Source organism: Rosa rugosa, chromosome 3 (assembly GCF_958449725.1).
Source record: "Rosa rugosa chromosome 3, drRosRugo1.1, whole genome shotgun sequence".
In the NCBI taxonomy this organism is placed as follows: domain Eukaryota; kingdom Viridiplantae; phylum Streptophyta; class Magnoliopsida; order Rosales; family Rosaceae; genus Rosa; species Rosa rugosa.
Genome location: NC_084822.1, coordinates 48,147,394 through 48,166,760, shown reverse-complemented (window position 1 = coordinate 48,166,760; position 19,367 = coordinate 48,147,394). Strand labels below are relative to the sequence as shown.

General features: G+C 39.5%; 3 protein-coding genes and 1 long non-coding RNA gene across 10 annotated transcripts; all 4 read left to right on the top strand.

The window, feature by feature from the left end:
- The first annotated feature begins 7,445 nt into the window (after positions 1 to 7,445).
- Positions 7,446 to 11,297, top strand: LOC133741226 (uncharacterized). 6 transcript variants are annotated; one of them, XM_062169160.1, is made up of 5 exons: positions 7,446 to 7,780; positions 7,853 to 7,988; positions 8,500 to 8,732; positions 9,351 to 9,441; positions 9,871 to 10,221. In XM_062169160.1, the coding sequence occupies exons 3-5, from the start codon at positions 8,562 to 8,564 to the stop codon at positions 9,939 to 9,941; spliced, it is 333 nt and encodes a 110-aa protein (XP_062025144.1). In that variant the 5' UTR covers positions 7,446 to 7,780; positions 7,853 to 7,988; positions 8,500 to 8,561; the 3' UTR covers positions 9,942 to 10,221. The 6 variants fall into 6 exon arrangements, 1 of the variants encoding a protein (XP_062025144.1); XR_009861694.1 differs by lacking the exon at positions 9,351 to 9,441 and having other exon boundaries at positions 7,477 to 7,780; positions 8,514 to 8,732; positions 9,871 to 11,297; XR_009861695.1 differs by lacking the exon at positions 9,351 to 9,441 and having other exon boundaries at positions 7,478 to 7,780; positions 7,853 to 7,957; positions 9,871 to 11,297.
- A 1,530-nt stretch (positions 11,298 to 12,827) lies between these two features.
- On the top strand, positions 12,828 to 15,176 carry LOC133736890 (BTB/POZ domain-containing protein At1g21780). The gene is made up of 4 exons (XM_062164491.1): positions 12,828 to 13,071; positions 13,156 to 13,301; positions 13,935 to 14,050; positions 14,414 to 15,176. Exons 1-4 carry the CDS (start codon positions 12,959 to 12,961, stop codon positions 15,017 to 15,019), a joined length of 981 nt encoding a protein of 326 aa, XP_062020475.1. The 5' UTR covers positions 12,828 to 12,958; the 3' UTR covers positions 15,020 to 15,176.
- Positions 15,177 to 15,971: 795 nt separating this feature from the next.
- Positions 15,972 to 16,628, top strand: LOC133737857 (E3 ubiquitin-protein ligase RING1-like). The gene has a single exon (XM_062165336.1). It carries the CDS (start codon positions 15,972 to 15,974, stop codon positions 16,626 to 16,628), a length of 657 nt encoding a protein of 218 aa, XP_062021320.1.
- Positions 16,629 to 16,658: 30 nt separating this feature from the next.
- Positions 16,659 to 18,397, top strand: LOC133739607 (uncharacterized). 2 transcript variants are annotated; one of them, XR_009860706.1, is made up of 4 exons: positions 16,659 to 16,673; positions 16,784 to 16,915; positions 17,295 to 17,334; positions 17,914 to 18,397. It is a non-coding gene; the product is annotated as an uncharacterized LOC133739607 (long non-coding RNA). The 2 variants fall into 2 exon arrangements; XR_009860705.1 differs by lacking the exon at positions 16,659 to 16,673 and having other exon boundaries at positions 16,760 to 16,915.
- Positions 18,398 to 19,367: the final 970 nt, after the last annotated feature.

Genomic DNA, 19,367 nt, shown 5'->3' with positions numbered 1-19,367 from the left:
CCAATGGCGATGATATGGAGTGTTAAAAACACCCGAGCAGCACTCACAACTCGAGCGTGTCAATAGTTAACTTGTGAGTCGTATCTTAGCTGTTATATGTTCGCATGTAGTGAAATTTTATCATTTTCATACTTCTTAATTATGTGATACTCGGAATATTACGTCACTAAAGCAATGAGAAGTTTTAATTGTTTAAAATAACAAAGTATTCTGTTATTATCAAACGAGTTAATTAAGTAAAAAAAGAAAAATCAAGTAAAAATTAGAGTTTATCAAGAATGACGCCAAAGGAGAATGTGAACTTCTTTTTTTTTTTTTTTTTTTTTTTTTTTTTTTTTTTTTTAAGAAGGGGTTTGGAACCCAGCCTAACTGGGAGGCTCAGCCCCACGCCCGGATTAAATTATTGAAAAAGAGAAAAATTACAAAAGGGAAAGGGGGACTAGACCAAAACCTTTCCCATAAAAAGAAAACAAAAGAGAAAAATCCAACCAAATCAACGATAATGGAGGACTCCTAAGGCATCATTACGAAGCTTAGAAAAAATCTCCATTGGAGGCGTAGGGAGCCAGCAAAGAGAAGGAAAAGTCAATCCCAAAATCGCCAAGCAATCTGCCACTGAAATGCCTTCCCTATGAATATGAAGATCTAAAAGTAGAGACAAGAAATTAGCTGCACTGTCCTGGTCTTCATGTAGATGCTGATGAAGCTAACTATGCGCACAAATTCCTGGGGTTCCTGGGAAGGAAGCCTCTGAATATGAATATGACAGGCCAACATAATCATCTCAGCAACCTGTGAAGCGATAATTTGGGAGTCCCAAAAAATCAGCCTGCAAGTACCTGTGAAGCTCTGCAGGAGGGCTAGGATACCAAGTAAATGAGTGCTTTGAAACACCTAAGTTTGCCATCTTATCAGCAGCTGCATTCCCTTCCCTAAAAATATGAGTGCTCCGAAATTGCATTTGTTGAATGTTCTTCAGGCAGTTTTGCCATCTAACTCTCAAGTCCCATGGAGGAGAGAAAGAAATGGAGGAAAGAGATGCTAAAACACTAGTAGAATCGCTTTCCAACCACAGAGTAGTCCAACCTCTGGTGAAAGCAACTTCAATAGACACAATAACCGCACAAAGTTCAGCATAGAAGGATGAATTGCGACCAAGAGGTTGACAAAAACTCCCTAAATAAACCCCAGAGGCATCACGAAAGACTCCCCCACAAGCTGCAGGACCAGGATTACCTTTCGCCAGACCATCAGTGTTAACTTTGACCCAAGGAAAGAGGGGGGGATGCCATATGACACGTTGAATCTTGGGCGCATTACGGGGCTTGGGGCACACCCCAAGGGAGGATAATAGGCGGGAATCAAGGACGCCCTTAAAGTGACCAGGAACAAGGGAACCAAATTGCCGAAGCCATGCCATAATTGAACAACACAGTGTAGAAAAGATAGGAGATCGATCATCAAACCTGAGTCTATTTCGCGCCTTCCAAATTTCCATGAAAGTAAGCAAGCCAGCTGCCAACCACAAATTATAAAGCTGAGGGGAGAAAACCTTGTGACAAAAGCCAACCCAAAAATCCAACAGAGAGCTATAAGCAGGAAGTGAGGTTCCAAACTGAGTTGCCAGCCATCCCCAAAGATGTTGGGAAAAAGGACAATGTAAAAATAGGTGCAACGCTGACTCTGCCGAACTGTTGCATAATTGGCAGATGGACACAACCGGAATCCCACCTCTTTTCAACCGATCATCAGTGGGCAAGCGATCAAGGAGAATCCTCCAAGCCAAGAAAGAATAGCGCGGAGGAATGAAGGAATGCCAAATAGTAGAAGCCCAGTCTCTCAAAATAAAGTGACGTCTAAGCAAGTTATAAGAGTTAGTGAAAGATAACTCTCCAGAGGCTGTAGACTCCCAAATTAGCATATCAGGTTCTGTGTCTAAAGGGAGACAAATATCAGAAATTTTTCTGTACAAGTCTGGAAAGGTATCTAGGAAAAAAGAGGGGAACTGCCAAGACTGATCTGAGATGAAATCTGCCACTCGTAAATCACTGAATCCTGACCAGTCGAAAAAACCCAAAATTTTCAAAATTGGATCCTGAAGCCATTTATCTTTCCAAAAGGACACTGAACGACCATCTCCAATAATCCAACGACAATTGTGGGTGATATGAAGAGAAATAGAACGGAAGCCTGGCCAGATTGATGATTTGCGATAACTCACTTTGGAACTAGATACAATAGGGTAACGAGTTCGCATATAATCACCCCATTGATTCAAAGAAGTGAAAGAGTTCCATGCAAACCTTAGAACAGCCGCAGAATTAAGAGTTGCCAGGTCACGAATACCAACCCCGCCCTCTTTTTTCGGAGCACAAACTTGAGTCCAAGCAACAGTGACAATTTTCCGAGTCTCAATATTTCCGGACCATATAAAATTACGCGCCCAAGTAGATAACTTCTTCACAAGGTAAGCAGGCCATTGATACACTGAAAAACTATGAAGAAGCATACTCTGAAAAACAGATTGCACAAGTTGAGTACGCCCAGCCATAGAGAGAAGCCTCCCCTGCCAACCCATTAACCTTGACTTAGCTCTATCGGCAATAACTTGGAGATGACAGCTGCGGGGTTTTCCACAAAATATAGGAACTCCTAGATAAATAAAAGGTAGACGACCTGCATGAAAACCCAAAATACGTTGAACTGTACCTTTCCTATGACGAGACCTAACTCCAAGATAGAAAGTACTTTTCTCCGCATTAATGAATTGCCCTGAAGCTGCACTATAACGGTCAAAAAACCCACGCAGACGTTTAAGAGAGTTTTTGTCCCCACGGCAAAACACCATGAGGTCATCTGCATATAACACATGAGACGGTGCAGTGCAATTTCTGGGAAAAGAAATTGGCTTCAATTGACGGGTTTGGAGAAGTAGGTGAAGACCCCGGCTGAGAGCCTCCTCTGCAAGGCAGAATAAGAGTGGAGAAAGAGGATCTCCTTGTCTAACACCACGAGCACACTTAAAAAAACCTTGAGGAGAGCCATTGATTAAAAGAGATAATCTAGCTGAGTAAAGAATAGAGCTGACCCAACTAGTGAAAGTAGGAGAGAACCCAAAATTGCTTAAAACTCGGAGCAGAAAATCCCAATTCAGAGTGTCAAATGCCTTTGCTATATCCACTTTGATTCCCACATTTCCACCATAAGCCTTTCGGTCCAATAAGTTAAAACATTCCGAAACCATACCAATACAGTGATTGATACGTCTACCAGGTAAGAAGGCAGATTGCTGAGGAGAAATTATGCGTGCAGCAATAGACCCCAAGCGAGAAGCCAAAATCTTCGGAATGATCTTGAAGAGAAAATTGGCTAAGGCAATTGGGCGAAACTGAGTAATAAGTTGAGCATTTGGGACTTTTGGAATGAGAACTAAAAAATTGCAATTCATGTTGGGGAGGATCCAGTTTTGAAGAAAAAATTGACGAACACATGCCACCACATCAGTACCAACAATATCCCAACAAGCATGATAAAAAGACCCTGAAAAACCATCAGGCCCTGGAGCACTAGAACCATCCATAGAAAAAACTGCGTTTCTAATTTCCTCAGATGTAGGAATTGCAGATAGCACCACATTTTCATCGTCTGTCACCAAAGATGGGATAACAGAACAAACCTCATCCACGTTTGTAGAAGGGGAGGAAATATCATAGAGATTCTGATAAAAAGCCACAGTATGTGCTGCAATGTCTGAAGGGTCAGTAAGTAACCGCTCCCCCACACGGATAGAAGACATTTGACCCTTTGCTGCACGAACCTTGGCATAAGTATGGAAAAAAGATGTACTTCGATCCCCATCAGTAAGCCACTTAACTCGAGCTCTATCTTTCCAAAAGGTTTCTTGCAACCTGAGAGCATTTAAGACTGAAGACTTTGCAGCAATCTCATCCTCAAACTTTTGATCAGTCATGCCACGGGTCGCGATATCATGTTGTATGGTGACTAGATTTTCGCGAGCAGCAGCAACGTTTTGATGGACATTACCAAAGACCGCTTTGTTCCAATCACGCAGACACTGTTTCAGAGCCTTTAGTTTCTGCAAAGCAACAAACATTGGGCAGCCACAAAGTTGAAAGGAACTCCAGCAATTAGACACTACTGCATGAAAATTTGGATGCTGCAACCACATAGACTGAAACCTGAAAGGCTTAGGACCACTTGGGGAGAGTTTTGAAGCAGAGAAAATCAGTGGAGTATGATCAGAAACAACACGGGGAAGAGCAACACAGCTAGTAAAAGGCCAAGCTTCAAACCAAGTGGTATCACAGAGACATCTGTCCAGACGAAGCTCAACATGGCCACGGGTGCTCCAACCATTTGACCAAGTAAAGAACAAACCTGAAGTATCCAAATGAACAAAATCACAAGTATCTGACATACTTTGAAAATCTGCACAAGAGAGGCGAGAAGGAGATGGGCCTCCCGATTTCTCGTGGGCTCCTAACACAGCGTTGAAGTCACCAATTACCATCCATGGGATAGACGTTTGAGGACGAAGAGCATAAAGATGTTGCCATAAATCCCTGCGTTTGATATAAGAGGTAGAAGCATATACAAAAGAAAGTTGACTGGGCTCATTATCAAGAGGAACCTGAATTGTAACCTGCTGCTCGGAGTTGGAAATAATCGTCGGATTAGGAATATGAAAACTCTTCAACAACCAAAGATTTGGAAGAGCCGCACCACAATCATTAGTTGCAACAAGATCCAAATTCAAAGAAGACCAAAAAACTGCTGAAATTGAGGTGAACTTTACCTTTGGCTCAGCAATGCAAACAAGATCTGGTTTGTGAATACGGCAAATATTGGAAAGCTCGGATTGAGAGTCATTGTTTCCTATTCCCCTAATATTCCAGTAAAGAACCTTCATTGATTGTACTTTTTATTCTTTGTTCTGTCCCTCTTTGGATAAGGGTTTTCACGAGCAAGAGCTAGAGTAGCTTGTCGTCTTTGTTTCTTCTGTTGAGACTTAGAGAGAACCGGTGTGAAACCATTCTCTGTATCTCCGTTATCCCCATGACCAGTAATTAATGAGACATCCTTGGCTAAAGTTGCAACATGTTCGAATCCCGGGGGAGCAAGACCCGTAGCTAAATCTGCCAGATCAATAATATTTTCCTCTTCCACCATATCATGCCAACTCTGACCACTATGTGAAAGGGGGTTGGTTGGCTGGGCAGTACTATAAGCATTTAGCTCCATGTTGGAGCTCACATCATCATCACACATCTCAACTTCATCATCCTCATCAGAAATATTGACCGAAGGGTCCTCCAAAATAGTTGGACCAACAACTACAACAAAATCATTAGGAGTAGTGTCAACCCCTGCTTCAGTTTCCTTATTTGCAAGGATGACAGAATTATTCATATTGATAAGAGGAGTTATGTTGCCTCTACAACATCCAGCCTTCCCGTTGGTTATGGGTTCAATAATGACCAAATCTGCAATACGATCCAATTCCTGGTCAATGGCCTCAGTGAGAACATCTTCTGCAAATTTAGTAATCTGTTCATGGTTTGCAACATCAGGGGAGAGTTGCACCTGAGGAGTAGTGTCCAAGTTTTGCTCAGAAACATTGTTTACAGCCGTCCTGGGACGATACTCTTGACGCCCAATGAGAGAAGGCTTTTTAACTGCCTTTTGTACTTGAGCATTTTGCTCTTTGTTAGAGCTCTTCAAGGCCCTGCATTGGTCAGCCATGTGGCCAACCCTCCCACAATGAGTACACACATTCTCATAGACTACTTCAATTTGAAAACAATGAGTTTCACGCTCAACCATCAAAGAAGGTGGTAGTTCACCAGCAAGATCCACATCAATTAAGACTCTAGCAAAGTAGCCAAATTGTCTTTCCCTTGTGGCTTTATCAATTTGCAATGGAGTTCCGACCCCCCGAGCAATCTCCATAAGATGTTGTTGGTGCCAATAATCTTGGCTCAGACCATAAAACCTAACCCAAATTTGAGCATGAGTTTGTGGAAAGGAAACTCCAGGTACAAAATCTGGTTTCCACTGAGTTAGGCGAAAAATTCCATCCGGAAGAGTACAAGTACCTCCACTCCATACCCTACGCAGATCCTCTTCTGTGGCAAAATGAATGTCAAAGTAGCCTTTACCAAGAGGCACAAGACGCCATGGCTTTGAAGGCTGCCAGAGAGCAGCTAGAAATCCTTTTAGGGCATCAGCCTTAAGAGGTCTAGAACCCTTACGTAGAAGAAGACGACCAATAAGATTGGTTTTGAATTGCTTCAATTGCTCCTGATATAAGGATTCATTGATCTTGACATAAATTTTATCCCCGCGAACAACTGGGGATGGTAGTTGGCAGAGAGATATAGCAGCCTCTGTTGAGTTGGCGAGAATAGATGCAAAAGTGCGTGATTTTGGGGCTGTTGTAGGAGACGCAGAGGCCGTGTCCAGGCCTCCCAAGAATGCCCAGGGACATGCAGCCATATGATGCTTGAATACTCAAATTATATAGTTTTCCCAATGCTCCCAGCAATACAGATGCATTCAGTTTCAATTGCAGAGAACACGAAAGACATCCAAGGAAAAATTAAATTTCATCCGGTCACCATCTACGCTAGCCTATGTGCACGCCGGGAATGCTACTAGAGTTGTTGTGCTCCACATTTAATAGAAGGCGAAATTGAATCTAGTTTTTCTGGAAACTAACCTGACTGCAGGTCGGTGGTGTGTCGCAGATGAGCAGTGCCGATTAGCAGAGACACATAAAGCCTTTGCGAAGTGTGCTCCTAGTGAAGATGATGGTGTCCATCTCACCAAGATTGGAGGCCGGACGGCATCAGGGGAGGTCGCCTGAAGGTGACGAGTCGGTGGCGGCGAGGATGGGATCTGATTTGGGTGTGCTCAGAGCCGAATGAAAGTAGGAGCTCGATCCCTTCCTGATATACTTCAGCCCGGGCGCGTCTGCTTCTTTCTCTTCTCTCTTCGTCCGCCTTCGTCTGGATTGCAGGTGGTGGCAGGGCTGCTGGGGCGCTGCAGCTGGGCACGCTGGGATCGGGGCAGAGGCACCGGGGAGCAGGTCGGGTCGAAATCGGTTTGCTGCTGAACAGGACGGAGCCGGTGTGGGATTGGGGTCCCCGATCTGGACGGAGACGGTCCGGACGAGCTCTCAGGTTTCAAAAGGAGAATGTGAACTACTTGAGAGAGAAGCAACCATAATGTGAACTACTTGAGAGAGAAGCAACCATAAGATATGATAGTATTCTCGAGTTAGGAAAAAATAATTGATGCTCAAATTTGTTTGTATTGACACCACAGCAATACTTCATAATGCAAAGTATCATATTGCTTTCCCAATGGGATTTTCCACATGAAATGTGAACCCCCACTTCCAATCAGTAGGACCAGATGATTGCATAATAAGTCAGTAACAGAAACCCACCACCAGATACTATCATACAAAAAACAAATGGGGTGTTTGGAAAGGTGGTGGTTCACTGGTTCGATCAGTTGGTATATCAGGAATGACCGAACTGCTTTTCCTCTACTTTTGATATTTAGTTACCAAAATTAATCTTCTTCATCCCCTCTTCCTCCTATATATTGACGTCTTCGCTCGTGATCGCTTAGAGCTCCTCTTCCATCAATAGGAACTCCCAACCCGTCGACCACACGCCCTAGCAGATCCTCTCTCTCAGGGAGAAAGAAGATTTATAGTTTTAACTTTTAAGTTCTGTTCTGATCGTGTCAGGTATGATACTCTTCCCTTCTGGTTTGATTGGACTTTGACATATATTTTCATTCTCACTGAAGTCTGGTGCAGGTTATTAAACGAAAGCTGCTGCATTCGGTTGAGGACAATTTAACTCCATCTGCATCAAGAAAGACAGAATCTACAGAGATCAATTTGAGTGCAGATGCAACTTAGGTGAAGTTATATTTGTCGATACCTTGTGGATGTAAGGGCTATTCTCTCTGAATTTGATAGCATAAAATCATTTTAAGTTTGAATTAATGTACGAATACAATTAAACTTGCTTTTGAGTGCTGTCTTGATATGCAAGTACAATGGTTTAAAGTATGAGAAGTAAGATTTACTTGGTTTATTGCTTTGCGATATATGATAATGGTATTAATTAAACATATATATTTTGCTATTTCTTGATATATATGAATATTAGTCTTGAATATATATAGTCCTATTTCTTGATTATGGGATTTAAACTCTTGAATATATATGACTTCCTATGTCGATCTTGATATTCTATTCTCATGCATTACTGCATTAGCACCAAAAATAAAGTAGAATTGGTTAGATGTTTTGTTTCAGACTTTCAGAGCATGGAGACATCTTTCACCTTAATCTATGTCAGCTTATAACTTATTTGGATAAACATTTCCGTTATCTGCTTTCTGTGCAAGCATCTAAAGCATGAAATTTGGATCATAATAAGATTGCAATATTTATAGATCGACATCAACAGCTGACGTCCGCAAGTGGAGTTTGCTTTCCACAGGGTAAGGGCGTACCAATGCCAAAGTTCGGAGAATGGGACGTCAGTGATCCAGCATCAGCAGAGGGATTCACAGTAATCTTCAACAAGCTGGCAAGGACTGAGGAAAAGACTGGTGGCAGACCTGAGTCACCAGCAGAGGATGACTGCACATATAAGCATGGAGCAGTTCTCGGAAAGCCTACCATTGTAAGTTGTACTTGCTTACCTTACAGTTACTCTGGTTTGCTTAATATGTTTGATGCTTAATTACTCTAGTTTGCTTACCTTACATATATGCGAAAATTATTTTGAAATTTGAATGCAAGATAGTTTTGATTTTTGATTGTAATGTTTATAATTAGGTCTTCTATTTTCATGAGGGTTTCTTTCCTCATTTTGTAGCCAGTTTCTGTTCATCAGTTTCTCTTGATGGTATGTCTACAGGCTCTTTGTAGAACTTGTTCCATAGACATTTTATAGTTCTTTTTAGTTAACTTAATTTTAGGATGCTATAAGTTCACAAATTAGCATAGTGATACTTCACTTTTCATCAAGTTTGTAAGTTACTCTGTTTGCCTGTAACTTTGTCAAGTTTGTCACGTCTCACAGTTAAACATCAATGGAAAGTTCGAAATGGTAATATATAATAAATTATGAAAAAAATACCACAGATATGATTTTTTATTACACATTTTATGTTGTCATTTGTACTTCCCACGGCTTGCTAGTTGCTACCATCAGATTAGCTTAGAAGTGCTGGACTTTGTAGCTTTCCTACCATCAAGTTGTAATTATGTTGTAAATGGTGGAATATGGACTTTGTAGGTAAACAATACAGGAGTGGTTGGATGCATACTAAACCCTGAAACTTTTAGAGCAGTACTCAATAAGACATTCTGTGTATCTTCTACACAGGGTAATCACGACTTTGTTTGATGCAATATTAAATTTGATAGTCACTGTTGTCCTTATTTGGCTTCAGAAAGTAAATCTTTTTTAAATGGATCTATGTAGTTCAGTGCCATGTCCTCCCCTTCTTACTAATTAAGAACACGTTCCTTAAGAATCTAGGATCATTCTAGATATGTAGTGTTCCAATACCATCTGTAATATGATATGAGTTGATCGAAGCTGAAAGTTTGGTGTAGTATGATCTATGCTTTGACATGAATCTTTCAAATTTGGATACTGCTGAGTCTATTGTTAGTGTTTCTCAAAGGAAATCATGTCATATCTAGCAATACACTATCAACTTTGGAACAATACGTCTTCTTCCATTCATGTACACTTCCAAATTTGGAATGTGAGTCTTCTTCCATTTGTAACTTTCTTCACCTTGATGCAGAACGCAGAAGAAGTCGATCGACTGGGCTGAAGTTTCACCACCAAACTACTAGTTATCGGAAGAATGTCTGAAAGCAAACTACGGCACGGAAGGAGTGACAGGACCACTTTTTCTGGTTCTCGAGCTATCCGATTACTAACACAAAAAACCACAGCAAAGCGCGGGCTGTATATCACTAGTATCATACAAAAGTGCAAAACACAAATGGGGTTTTCGGAAAGGTGGCGGTTCAGTTGGTATATTAGTATATCAGTCATACATAACGTGTTTATCCAGAATGACTGAAACAGAAACAGTTTCCTCTACTTGTCATATTTAGTTACTAAAAGAGTAAAATCAATGTTCTTCTTCCCCTCTTCCTCCCATATATTTAAAGCAATTCTCCTTGAAGAGGAATAAGTCGAGCAATTCTTCCTCCTGCAATACTCTCCAAATGAACTCCACACCACCTGCATTCGTGGAATACTTAACTGGGGTAGGTCTATTTATTATATTCATCCTTGTATGCATGGTTCCTGTATTTTTTGCGGTTGTCGATAAAAAATCACGGAGGAGGTGATCATGATGAAGATAATGTGGTCGAGATGCCTGGAAATGGCATGGTATTACTTAATAGAGCTAAGTATTTTAATTATCGTTGTTCGTTTAAGATGATTTTGGGTTAAATAATCTTGTACTGCTGAATAATGGGATGAGGGCTCCAAGTCGATCCCCAACGATATTCAGCAGTACGAGATTATTTAACCTACCCAAAATCATCTTAAACGAACAACGATAATTAAAATACTTGGCTCTAGTAAGTCATGCCATTTCCAGGCATCTTATTGACCAGATGCATTATCTTCATCATGATCACCTCCGTGATTTTTTATCTACAACCGCAGAAACTGCAAGAACCATAAATACGAGGATGAAGATAATAAATACACCTACCCCTGTTAAGATTTCCATGAATGTAGGTGGTGTGGAGCTCATTTGGGGATCGAGTAATGCAGGAGGAAGAATTGCTTGACTTATTCCCCTTCAAAAGGAGAATTGGTTTCAATATATAGGAGGAAGAGGGAAAGAAGAACATTGATTTTGGTAACTACATTTGAAAAGTAGAGGAAATTGTTTCTGTTTCCGTCATTCTCGATAAACACGTTAAGTATGACCGACGAAGAGCTATGTATACTAACTGAACCGCCACCTTTCCAAACACCCCATTTGTGCTAGAGATAGATCTCATTTGGAGAGTACTGCAGTTGGTGTTTAACTGTTTATAACCTATTCCGGCCCTCCTCAAGGAGAGAATTTCTTTTAAGCCTTTTGGCTTTTGGTTTTAGGTTTGAATGGAATGTGTAATATCAGATGGTGAAGAATTGGAATCAATACTAGATAAGGAGGTATTGATGGCAACATCATTTTTAATTGATTGCATTCATCAAGGATTTATCGTATTTATGGCTTGCTAGCTCATGGTTGATGAACACATGCATTTTCATGATCACCTACCTATTCTGCCTCTAATGATAATACCGGAGAATCTAAACTCCAGAAGAAGTAGTGAACACATGTTTTAGAAATACTCCATTATAGTACGTAGACTATGCATTCTACAGTAATAGTTCTGTTCCGGTAATGATGCACTGCTTCTGGTACAGTTCATGCAAGACAGCTTCGCACAATGGATGACTTTGCCTGGCCTGTTAATTCCAGCTTCCATGGTCCCTTCGTTATTGAACTAGAGAAAAAGACATAACTAATGAGTATTTACAAGGAAACCACTGCAAGTGGCCTAGTGGTTCTTGCCTAGTTGGGCGTGCTCCCCAACCTAGGTTCGAACCCCGAAGCTGTCATTTCACATGCGCTGAAGGAGTTTATCTTGGGCCTAGGAAGCCTTTGGGTTCCCCTTGACAAAGTCAAAAAAAAAAAATAGTATTTACAAGGACAACCACATATATTGATATATATAATATCTACAACACTAATAAGATTGTTTGTAAACTAAGATAATATATTTGGGATCCCTTTTCTTTTGTGCTAAGTTATAAGGGCTTAAGTTTTTGCTATATCTTTTTGAAGAAGAAAGGGAAGTGATTCATAGAATGCACAATAGCTAAAGGTGATAACACTAGACAATCTTTGTTCAAGCGTGTACTTTTATCTTGGTCGACTCTTTCCTTCTTCTTTTACTCCTATTTTCCCTGTCACATCCTAGGCAACTTTACTTCCGCAGCAAGTTTGATAATGTGCCAGTGTGATACAACAACAAAAAAAAATTAAAAAGACTCTACTTTCACCAAGCTATGTTATCTTTATCGATGGATTGTAGCATTCGTTGTGTTTGCTTATTATATGAGCACATGTCAAACTTGATACTTTCACATTGCATTATTGAATTGAGACAAACCTTAGTTCAAGTGGAAAATTATAGTGTATGATTAAGGATCATGGGCCCACCCTTTCCAAGAATAAAAAGTTGAACTCTTTGTGAAAAAAATAAAATAAAATAAAAAATTATTGAGGCCAGAAGTCTAGAACTTTGTTTAAGGGAAAAGTAGAAGGAGTCTGATCACGGGGCTCTTTCTAAAAAATCTCAAAGTATGACTTTTAACATTTAAAAATTTATTTTGAAAAAAAAAAATATACATGATCTAAATTAATATGATCACCGTACATTTATAAATTTATTGTCTGTTATATGTTTCTCAAACTGTAACAGATCTGAATCGAGAGGTTTAATTGTTGGATTAACAGACCTTTTACCGGAGACTTTGTATAGAACTAGGATTTTAACCCAATTCCTAATGCTCCTATTATAACTCAGGCTAATCCGAATAGCTAATTAAGAAGAAAGTACTCTGACTACTAGTCTTTTTTTTATTTTATTTTTGGGCAGAGACTACTTGTCTTAAGAGATTAGGTTACCTCCAAAACCAGTGTACCTTTTCTTATTTATAAGCACAACCCCTTTTTAGTTTTTGAAGGGATCCATTTAGGATTGACCCACAAAAAAGAACCACCAGAGGTGTCGTTCTCAACCTTCAACGCCAAGTCACTGAGGAGTCTTGGTTCCTGAGTGAAGACTCTCGTCGGAATCTTGGCCATGGCGGATTCCAAAGTAGAGACCATCTCACGATTAGCCCAATGGAGGATTGACAATTTCGGACCATGTTGTTACATAAAGTCCGAGCCTTTCAAGCTCGGAATCTGGAATTGGTACTACCCATTATCCCCCTTTTCTCTAATTTCTTTGTCTTTTTTGGTATTGGGTTAGAGTCTTATTCTTTTCTGGCTAATCAGGCACTTTTCTATAGAGAAGAATCGGTATCTGTATATTCGTTTGTTTCCAGAACAATCGCGTTTGTCTAAGGAACAGCCTCCTCTTGCTCGCTTTGTGCTTAGAATTTCGAGCTCCGGCAATGGCCGTCAACCTTATATCTCCCCTGGTATGCTTAGTCTTCTATTTCACTACATCCCCTTTTGGCTTTTACTTCAAGTCAAACTCTTTGCCGCTGTTTTTGACTGTTAACGTTGATTGCTTCAATTTGTATCGTAAGGGTAAGTTTCTTGAATTTGCTGTGGTTTCTGTGAGAAATTACTATATGAATGGTAGAAAGGGTTAGTTGGTAAGAGTTGATTAAACTTTATTGTTTTGTTGGTATATGAAGGATTTATTTTGTTGTGCGGTTAAATTTGTGTGCTGGGTTCGTCCAGGTCTCACGCTTGTTTCAGAATAGAGTTATATGAGATGGTGGAAAATTGGAATCAATTCTGGATGAGGAGGTTTTGATGGCAACATCACCTTTAATTGATTGCACTCATCAATGATTTATCATGTTTACGGCTTGTTCATGATTCGATGAACACATGCAAATACATGCATTCTGTATTTGACATGTCAAGATCACCTACATGTTCTGTCTCTAATGATAATACTGGGGTATCTCAACTCCAGTAGAAGTATTGAACACATAAATATTTTAGAAATATACCATTGTGGTATCCTTTTTTATTCTTAGAGCAGACGATGCATTCAACAGTAATAGTTCTATTCTTCTAATGATGCACTGCTTGTACAGTTCATGAAAGACAGCTTCGCACAATGGATGACTTTGCCTGGCCTGTTAATTCCAGCTTCAATGGTCCCTTCGTCATTGATGTAGAGTTTCTTGACTTGAAGATATCCCCTATAAATGTGAGTTCCGATTATATAGTTATCTTTGATTAATTTCTTTGTTTGATAAGTATACGTGTTTTGTGATCTTCTGTACTTAATACAAAACGTATTTCAATCAATGTTAATACTTTCTATCACTGGTGGATGGTGGACTGCAAAAGCTTCTTTTAATGATGGAAATTTAAAACTAGCAACTTAATGATTCTGGTTTCAGTTTGTTTTACCTTCAATTCAGTAACATGTAGAAAAACTAATATTAAATGAACGTGTATATATAGGAGAACATGATTTTCTTCCTGTTATATATCAGTGCACTCATGTCCACACATCCTCGAACTTACCAGTTCTCTGAGCCCCTTTAATGTTTTCTTGTTTAATCAGGGTGGGGAGGCTACTCCTGTATGGCCTACTGGTGGATTGATGCAGTCTTTGTCAACCCAAAGCACTCTGAGATGCCTCTCTCGAATGCTTGATGAGGGCATCCATGCTGATGTCACCATCAGCACTGCTGAAGGATCTTTAAAAGCTCACAAAGCAATTCTTTCGGCAAATTCTCCTGTGTTCCAAAGCATGTTCAATCATGACCTTAAAGAAACAGTGTCCTCAACAATTGACATAGAAGACATGTCACTGGAGTCTTGCACGGCCCTTGTCAGTTATCTGTATGGAACCATTAAACAACAGGATTTCTGGAAGCACCGGTTGGCACTTCTAGGCGCGGCAAACAAATATGACATGTCAGACCTAAAAGATGCTTGTGAGGAGAGCCTTATGGAAGATATTAACTCCGGGAATGTCCTGGAGAGGCTGCAAGAGGCCCAGTTATACCAACTGCCCAAGCTGAAGAAAGGGTGTTTGCTGTACTTGTTTGGTTTTGGCAAGATATATGATGTTAGACATGAGATGGATACCTTTTTCAAGTATGCAGACAGAGAGTTGATGACCGAAATGTTTCAAGAAGTCCTTACAAGTTGGAAGCCTGCATAAATTACAGAGAACTCCCTTACTGTCATATGCAGTCAACTGATTGGTACTTGTATATAGATATGTGGGGTCCTTTGGTTATATGCTACATGAGAGCGTAACAAAGGTTTTACTGGTTTGGAAGCACATTCATATATTATAAAGTTTACTATTTGAAATTTGTTTTGGTTCAAGGATCCTATGAACTGAGATATATTGTTCAATTGTGAGTACAGCATTCAACGTTCCTGTGTTTAGAAAACGAAAAGAAAGTCACAAAGATGAAACGAAGAGGACTGCAGTTAAAATCAAATCATTGCAAGTGTTCAAACGTCCAAAAAAAAAAAAAAAAAAAAACATTTCAAGATTAAAGATGAAGGAACGAAATAATCTCATCGAAAACCAGAAGTGATCATAATCTTCACACGTGTGTAATAATGTTTGCTTCACGAAAGACATGTTCAAAATACATCTCCCCAAATATTATGATTACAAGTACCAATATTGACCACAATAAAAATCACAAAATACAAAAGATTACTCATACTGAATTTTCACTCACACCCTTTATTACATTATATAATTACTGCAATGATGGATCAACCAACCATGTTAACAAAAATGGACATTCAAATGGTATTAACAGAGGCACATAGTCAGGAAGCAATAAATTTTGGTGCCAAGTTCATATCTTTTTTGGGTATGTAACTTTAAAAAAAAAATTATTTTCTTTGATTATTATTATTATTATTATTTGGCTAAATTTGGTGCCAACTTTGTTAATTAGGTGATGTTACTTGGAAACCTGGGTAGCCTAGCACAGCAAAACCGACTGGACTAAGCAAAATAAATTCACACAATTCACCTTGCTAATCCTCCCAAACACAGGCATCAAATTCCCCCAAATTTGCATACAACCTTTTCAAGCACACTTTTTTTTAATCCCAAGCTCTCTCTCTGCTCTTCAGTCCTGACCATGGAGACCCTTTACCAATACTCAATCTGCCAAGAAGAACAAAACCATGCTTTCCCGATTACCCAGTTGCTCTCCTGCGACTGTTTCATCTTTAACCTCCACTTCACTCATCAGCTTCAATTGTACTACCCCCAAGATTTGTTCATACCCTTGAACTCAATCCAAGAATCCTTCTTTGTACCCTGTAACGTGTTTTTCACACATACCCATGACACCATCAACACCATTCTCTCTGGGACAGGTGTGTCCCTGGACTTCATTCAGGCTTTGGTCCCTCAAGTTTACTCCTTTGCTTTGGAGATTGCCACTGAGTTTGAAAATGGGGACCCTGATGAGCCTAAAGTGGTCCCTTTGAATTTGGGTGTTGTGGCTGTCACGCCCTATGATGACCATGACCAGATTGAGAGGGCTATTTGGGAATCTGGGCAGGTTTTTAATCCGGTTCCGGCCACCAGGTCGTCTATTGCGGCATTGAAGAAGGTCAAGGTTGAGAATTTGAGTGTGGTGAATGAATGTAGTATCTGTTTGGAGGAGTTTTCCACTGGGTTGGAGGTTATAGGCATGCCCTGCTCCCATGTTTATCATAAGGATTGCATTGTTGAGTGGTTGAAGAGGAGTCACTTGTGCCCGTTGTGCCGCTTTTCGATGCCAACTTGATTGGGATTGGATGATCCCAGTTGGGATTGCGTCGAATTGCTAAAGGTAAAAGAGCTTATCTGACATTTGGGATTTGTTGCTGATGTATTGTTTGCATTTAACTTGTTGTGTTTATTAATGTTAATGCAGATTTCACATCTTACTAGAGTTTACAGGATAAAGGCTGCATCAAAAAGTTAAATGGAGCAGAGGATGTACAGGCTAGGTGTTGCTTTGTTACATTGATCTTACACGGCTACCATGAAAATTGGGGTGCTTGATATAGCTCGAGATGAGTTCTTATGCAGGTATGATCACTTCTGTAAGCATTACAAGTGTTATTGTTTCGGCATGTTTGAACTGATCAGCTTAAGGTAGTCATACAAATTTCATGTTGTTTTCTGTTTATATGGATGTGTTGTATATCTGTAAATATACAATGAGTAGGCGTATGTGTCTGTTATGTATTTGTATATATGTGTATGCGTTGTGAATGTCTGTATATATATGTTTCATCTGGTTTAATTTTTCCTGTTTTTAGTGAAGCATTTGCATTGCAAATAATGGTTTATATTGTGAAGTTTAACCACTGATTGATTTAAATGGTATAGAGAAAGCATCGTGCCATTCATTGGTTTTGCTTAGTTACTGAAGATTAACATAATCGTACTGAAATTCACTGGCTAGGTACTATGGATATCTGATGGAGAAGACAAGCACCATTCAGGTAAGACAATGAACTCATTTTAGTTTCTGTAGATTTTCGGCAGTTCTCCAGTTCATCCAAATAATTTAAGGGATTCTGTTTCTCATTGCTGAACCATTTTGAAATTGGGATTGCATATATCCTTTATATATCAACATTACTGCTCTTTGATTTAGTGCTGCATGTGAAATTGAATATAAGATCATGTAGACCCCGAACATTGCTGCTAAGTGAAAAAAACAGATAGAGAAATTTCATAACAAGTACAGGTAAATTATTCTGGCATTTGTAGATTGAGGTTAAATAAAATTTGAGAGCAGATGTAGTAATGTGTGGCTATAAGCATACTTCCTTGCAATTATTTGTACTGTGAACTTGTTTGATGGTAATTTATCAGAGTTTGATAGTTAACCGAGGGGATTTCAAGTGTTTTCTGGGAAAGAAACTGATCTCCTTATACATCAAATCACCGATTTGTATATTGGTTAATGTGTTTGCAATTTGATTTTCATTGACTTCATCATCACTAAGCTGGAACAACCTTTTCTTGCTCTTTATTATGAAGAAATGATTACTTACTTGTGCTCTATGTTGGTACAGAAACTAGCATATCAGGTTTGAAAGGAGCACAACAAAGATAATCGTGAAGTGCAGACGAAGCTGAAAATACTTGTGAATTACCCTTTTAATTGCAAACAAATATATGGACAAAGTTAGACTCCTCTGATGATTCTTTGTCCATTTAACCATAGAAGCAGAGAAGGAATCTCAGTCATCTTGTTTTGGCTGTTTGATTTTTGGTCCAACAAAGAACTGCAACAGTTCTATAACACACAGATAAGTCAAGAATGTTCAATCTGTAGCATGCATGTATGCTCCAGTAGCTAACATTGTGTTGCAATGCACATAATTTATTACCCAGCTCTGCTGGAGCATATATACCAAAGCTGTACATACTGTTTTTCCCTTGGCCTGAAAGGAAGAAAATAAAAGAAGGATGTGCAGTGCACTTTGGTATAGAAGAATGTGCAGGTTCACTGGTTTAGTATATACCAAAGCTGCACATCCTTTGAATTACACAAAATCAGTGAGTGCTTTCAATAAGGCTTTGCAGATTTGCAATTTTGGTTTTTTTCTTTTTTTGAAAGAGAAGGCCTTTTTTTTTTTTTGACTTTGTCAAGGGGAACCCAAAAACTTCCTAGGCCCAAGATAAACCCCTTCGGCGCATGTGAAATGCTCCAACTGTGCATTGTAGCACAGTGCCTGGCCACTTTGACAGTGTCGGGGTTCGAACCTAGGTTGGGGAGCACACCCAACTAGGCAAAAACCACTAGGCCACTTTAGTATCGGTCAATATGGAAATCACAGTGATAGTTCGATTGACCATTTTTCTTGACAATTTTTTTTTTCTTCCCAGCCCCCTGTTTTAATGAATTAGATTTTTTTCTCCTAGATCGTATTAGTTTCTTGCAAAATGAATTTCCACACGACATTACGTATTTGCAAAATGACAAGAACACTACATCAGCATGAAGTCTGAACAACCCATCCATTAAAAGTTCAGGATGATCTATAGATTCACCGACTTTGGTTCAGTTTCATTTAACAATTGTAGGTTTCACATAATGTGCAGTGTACTAATGGCTTCAATTTGAGTTGAATTGTCGAGATATAAGGTTGTTCGACTTTGTTTGAGAGGATCAACTTTAAACACGTTTACTACAAAGCTCACTTTATGGCAAATTCAGTCGCAAGTTTGGGTTGTTCTCATGATGTGGAGAAAGTCTGGATACATTCTCTCTAGTACAAGCTGTGAACAGTAAATTCCTTGTAGTCCTGATTTTAGGCTGTAGTTAATATGAGGCGGATATGTCTATGTTCTGCCTTAACTTACGAATTCCAAGTTTATTAACCTCCCAAAAGTGGCAAATTTGTTTGAAATGAAAAACAACTTTCATAGCATTAGTCCCTTTTTTTGGAAAAGTTTCATTGCTCCTGGTCGAATCGGGAAAATTTTCTCAATGAGTAATGGCCGAGCAACGCCCACCCTATGA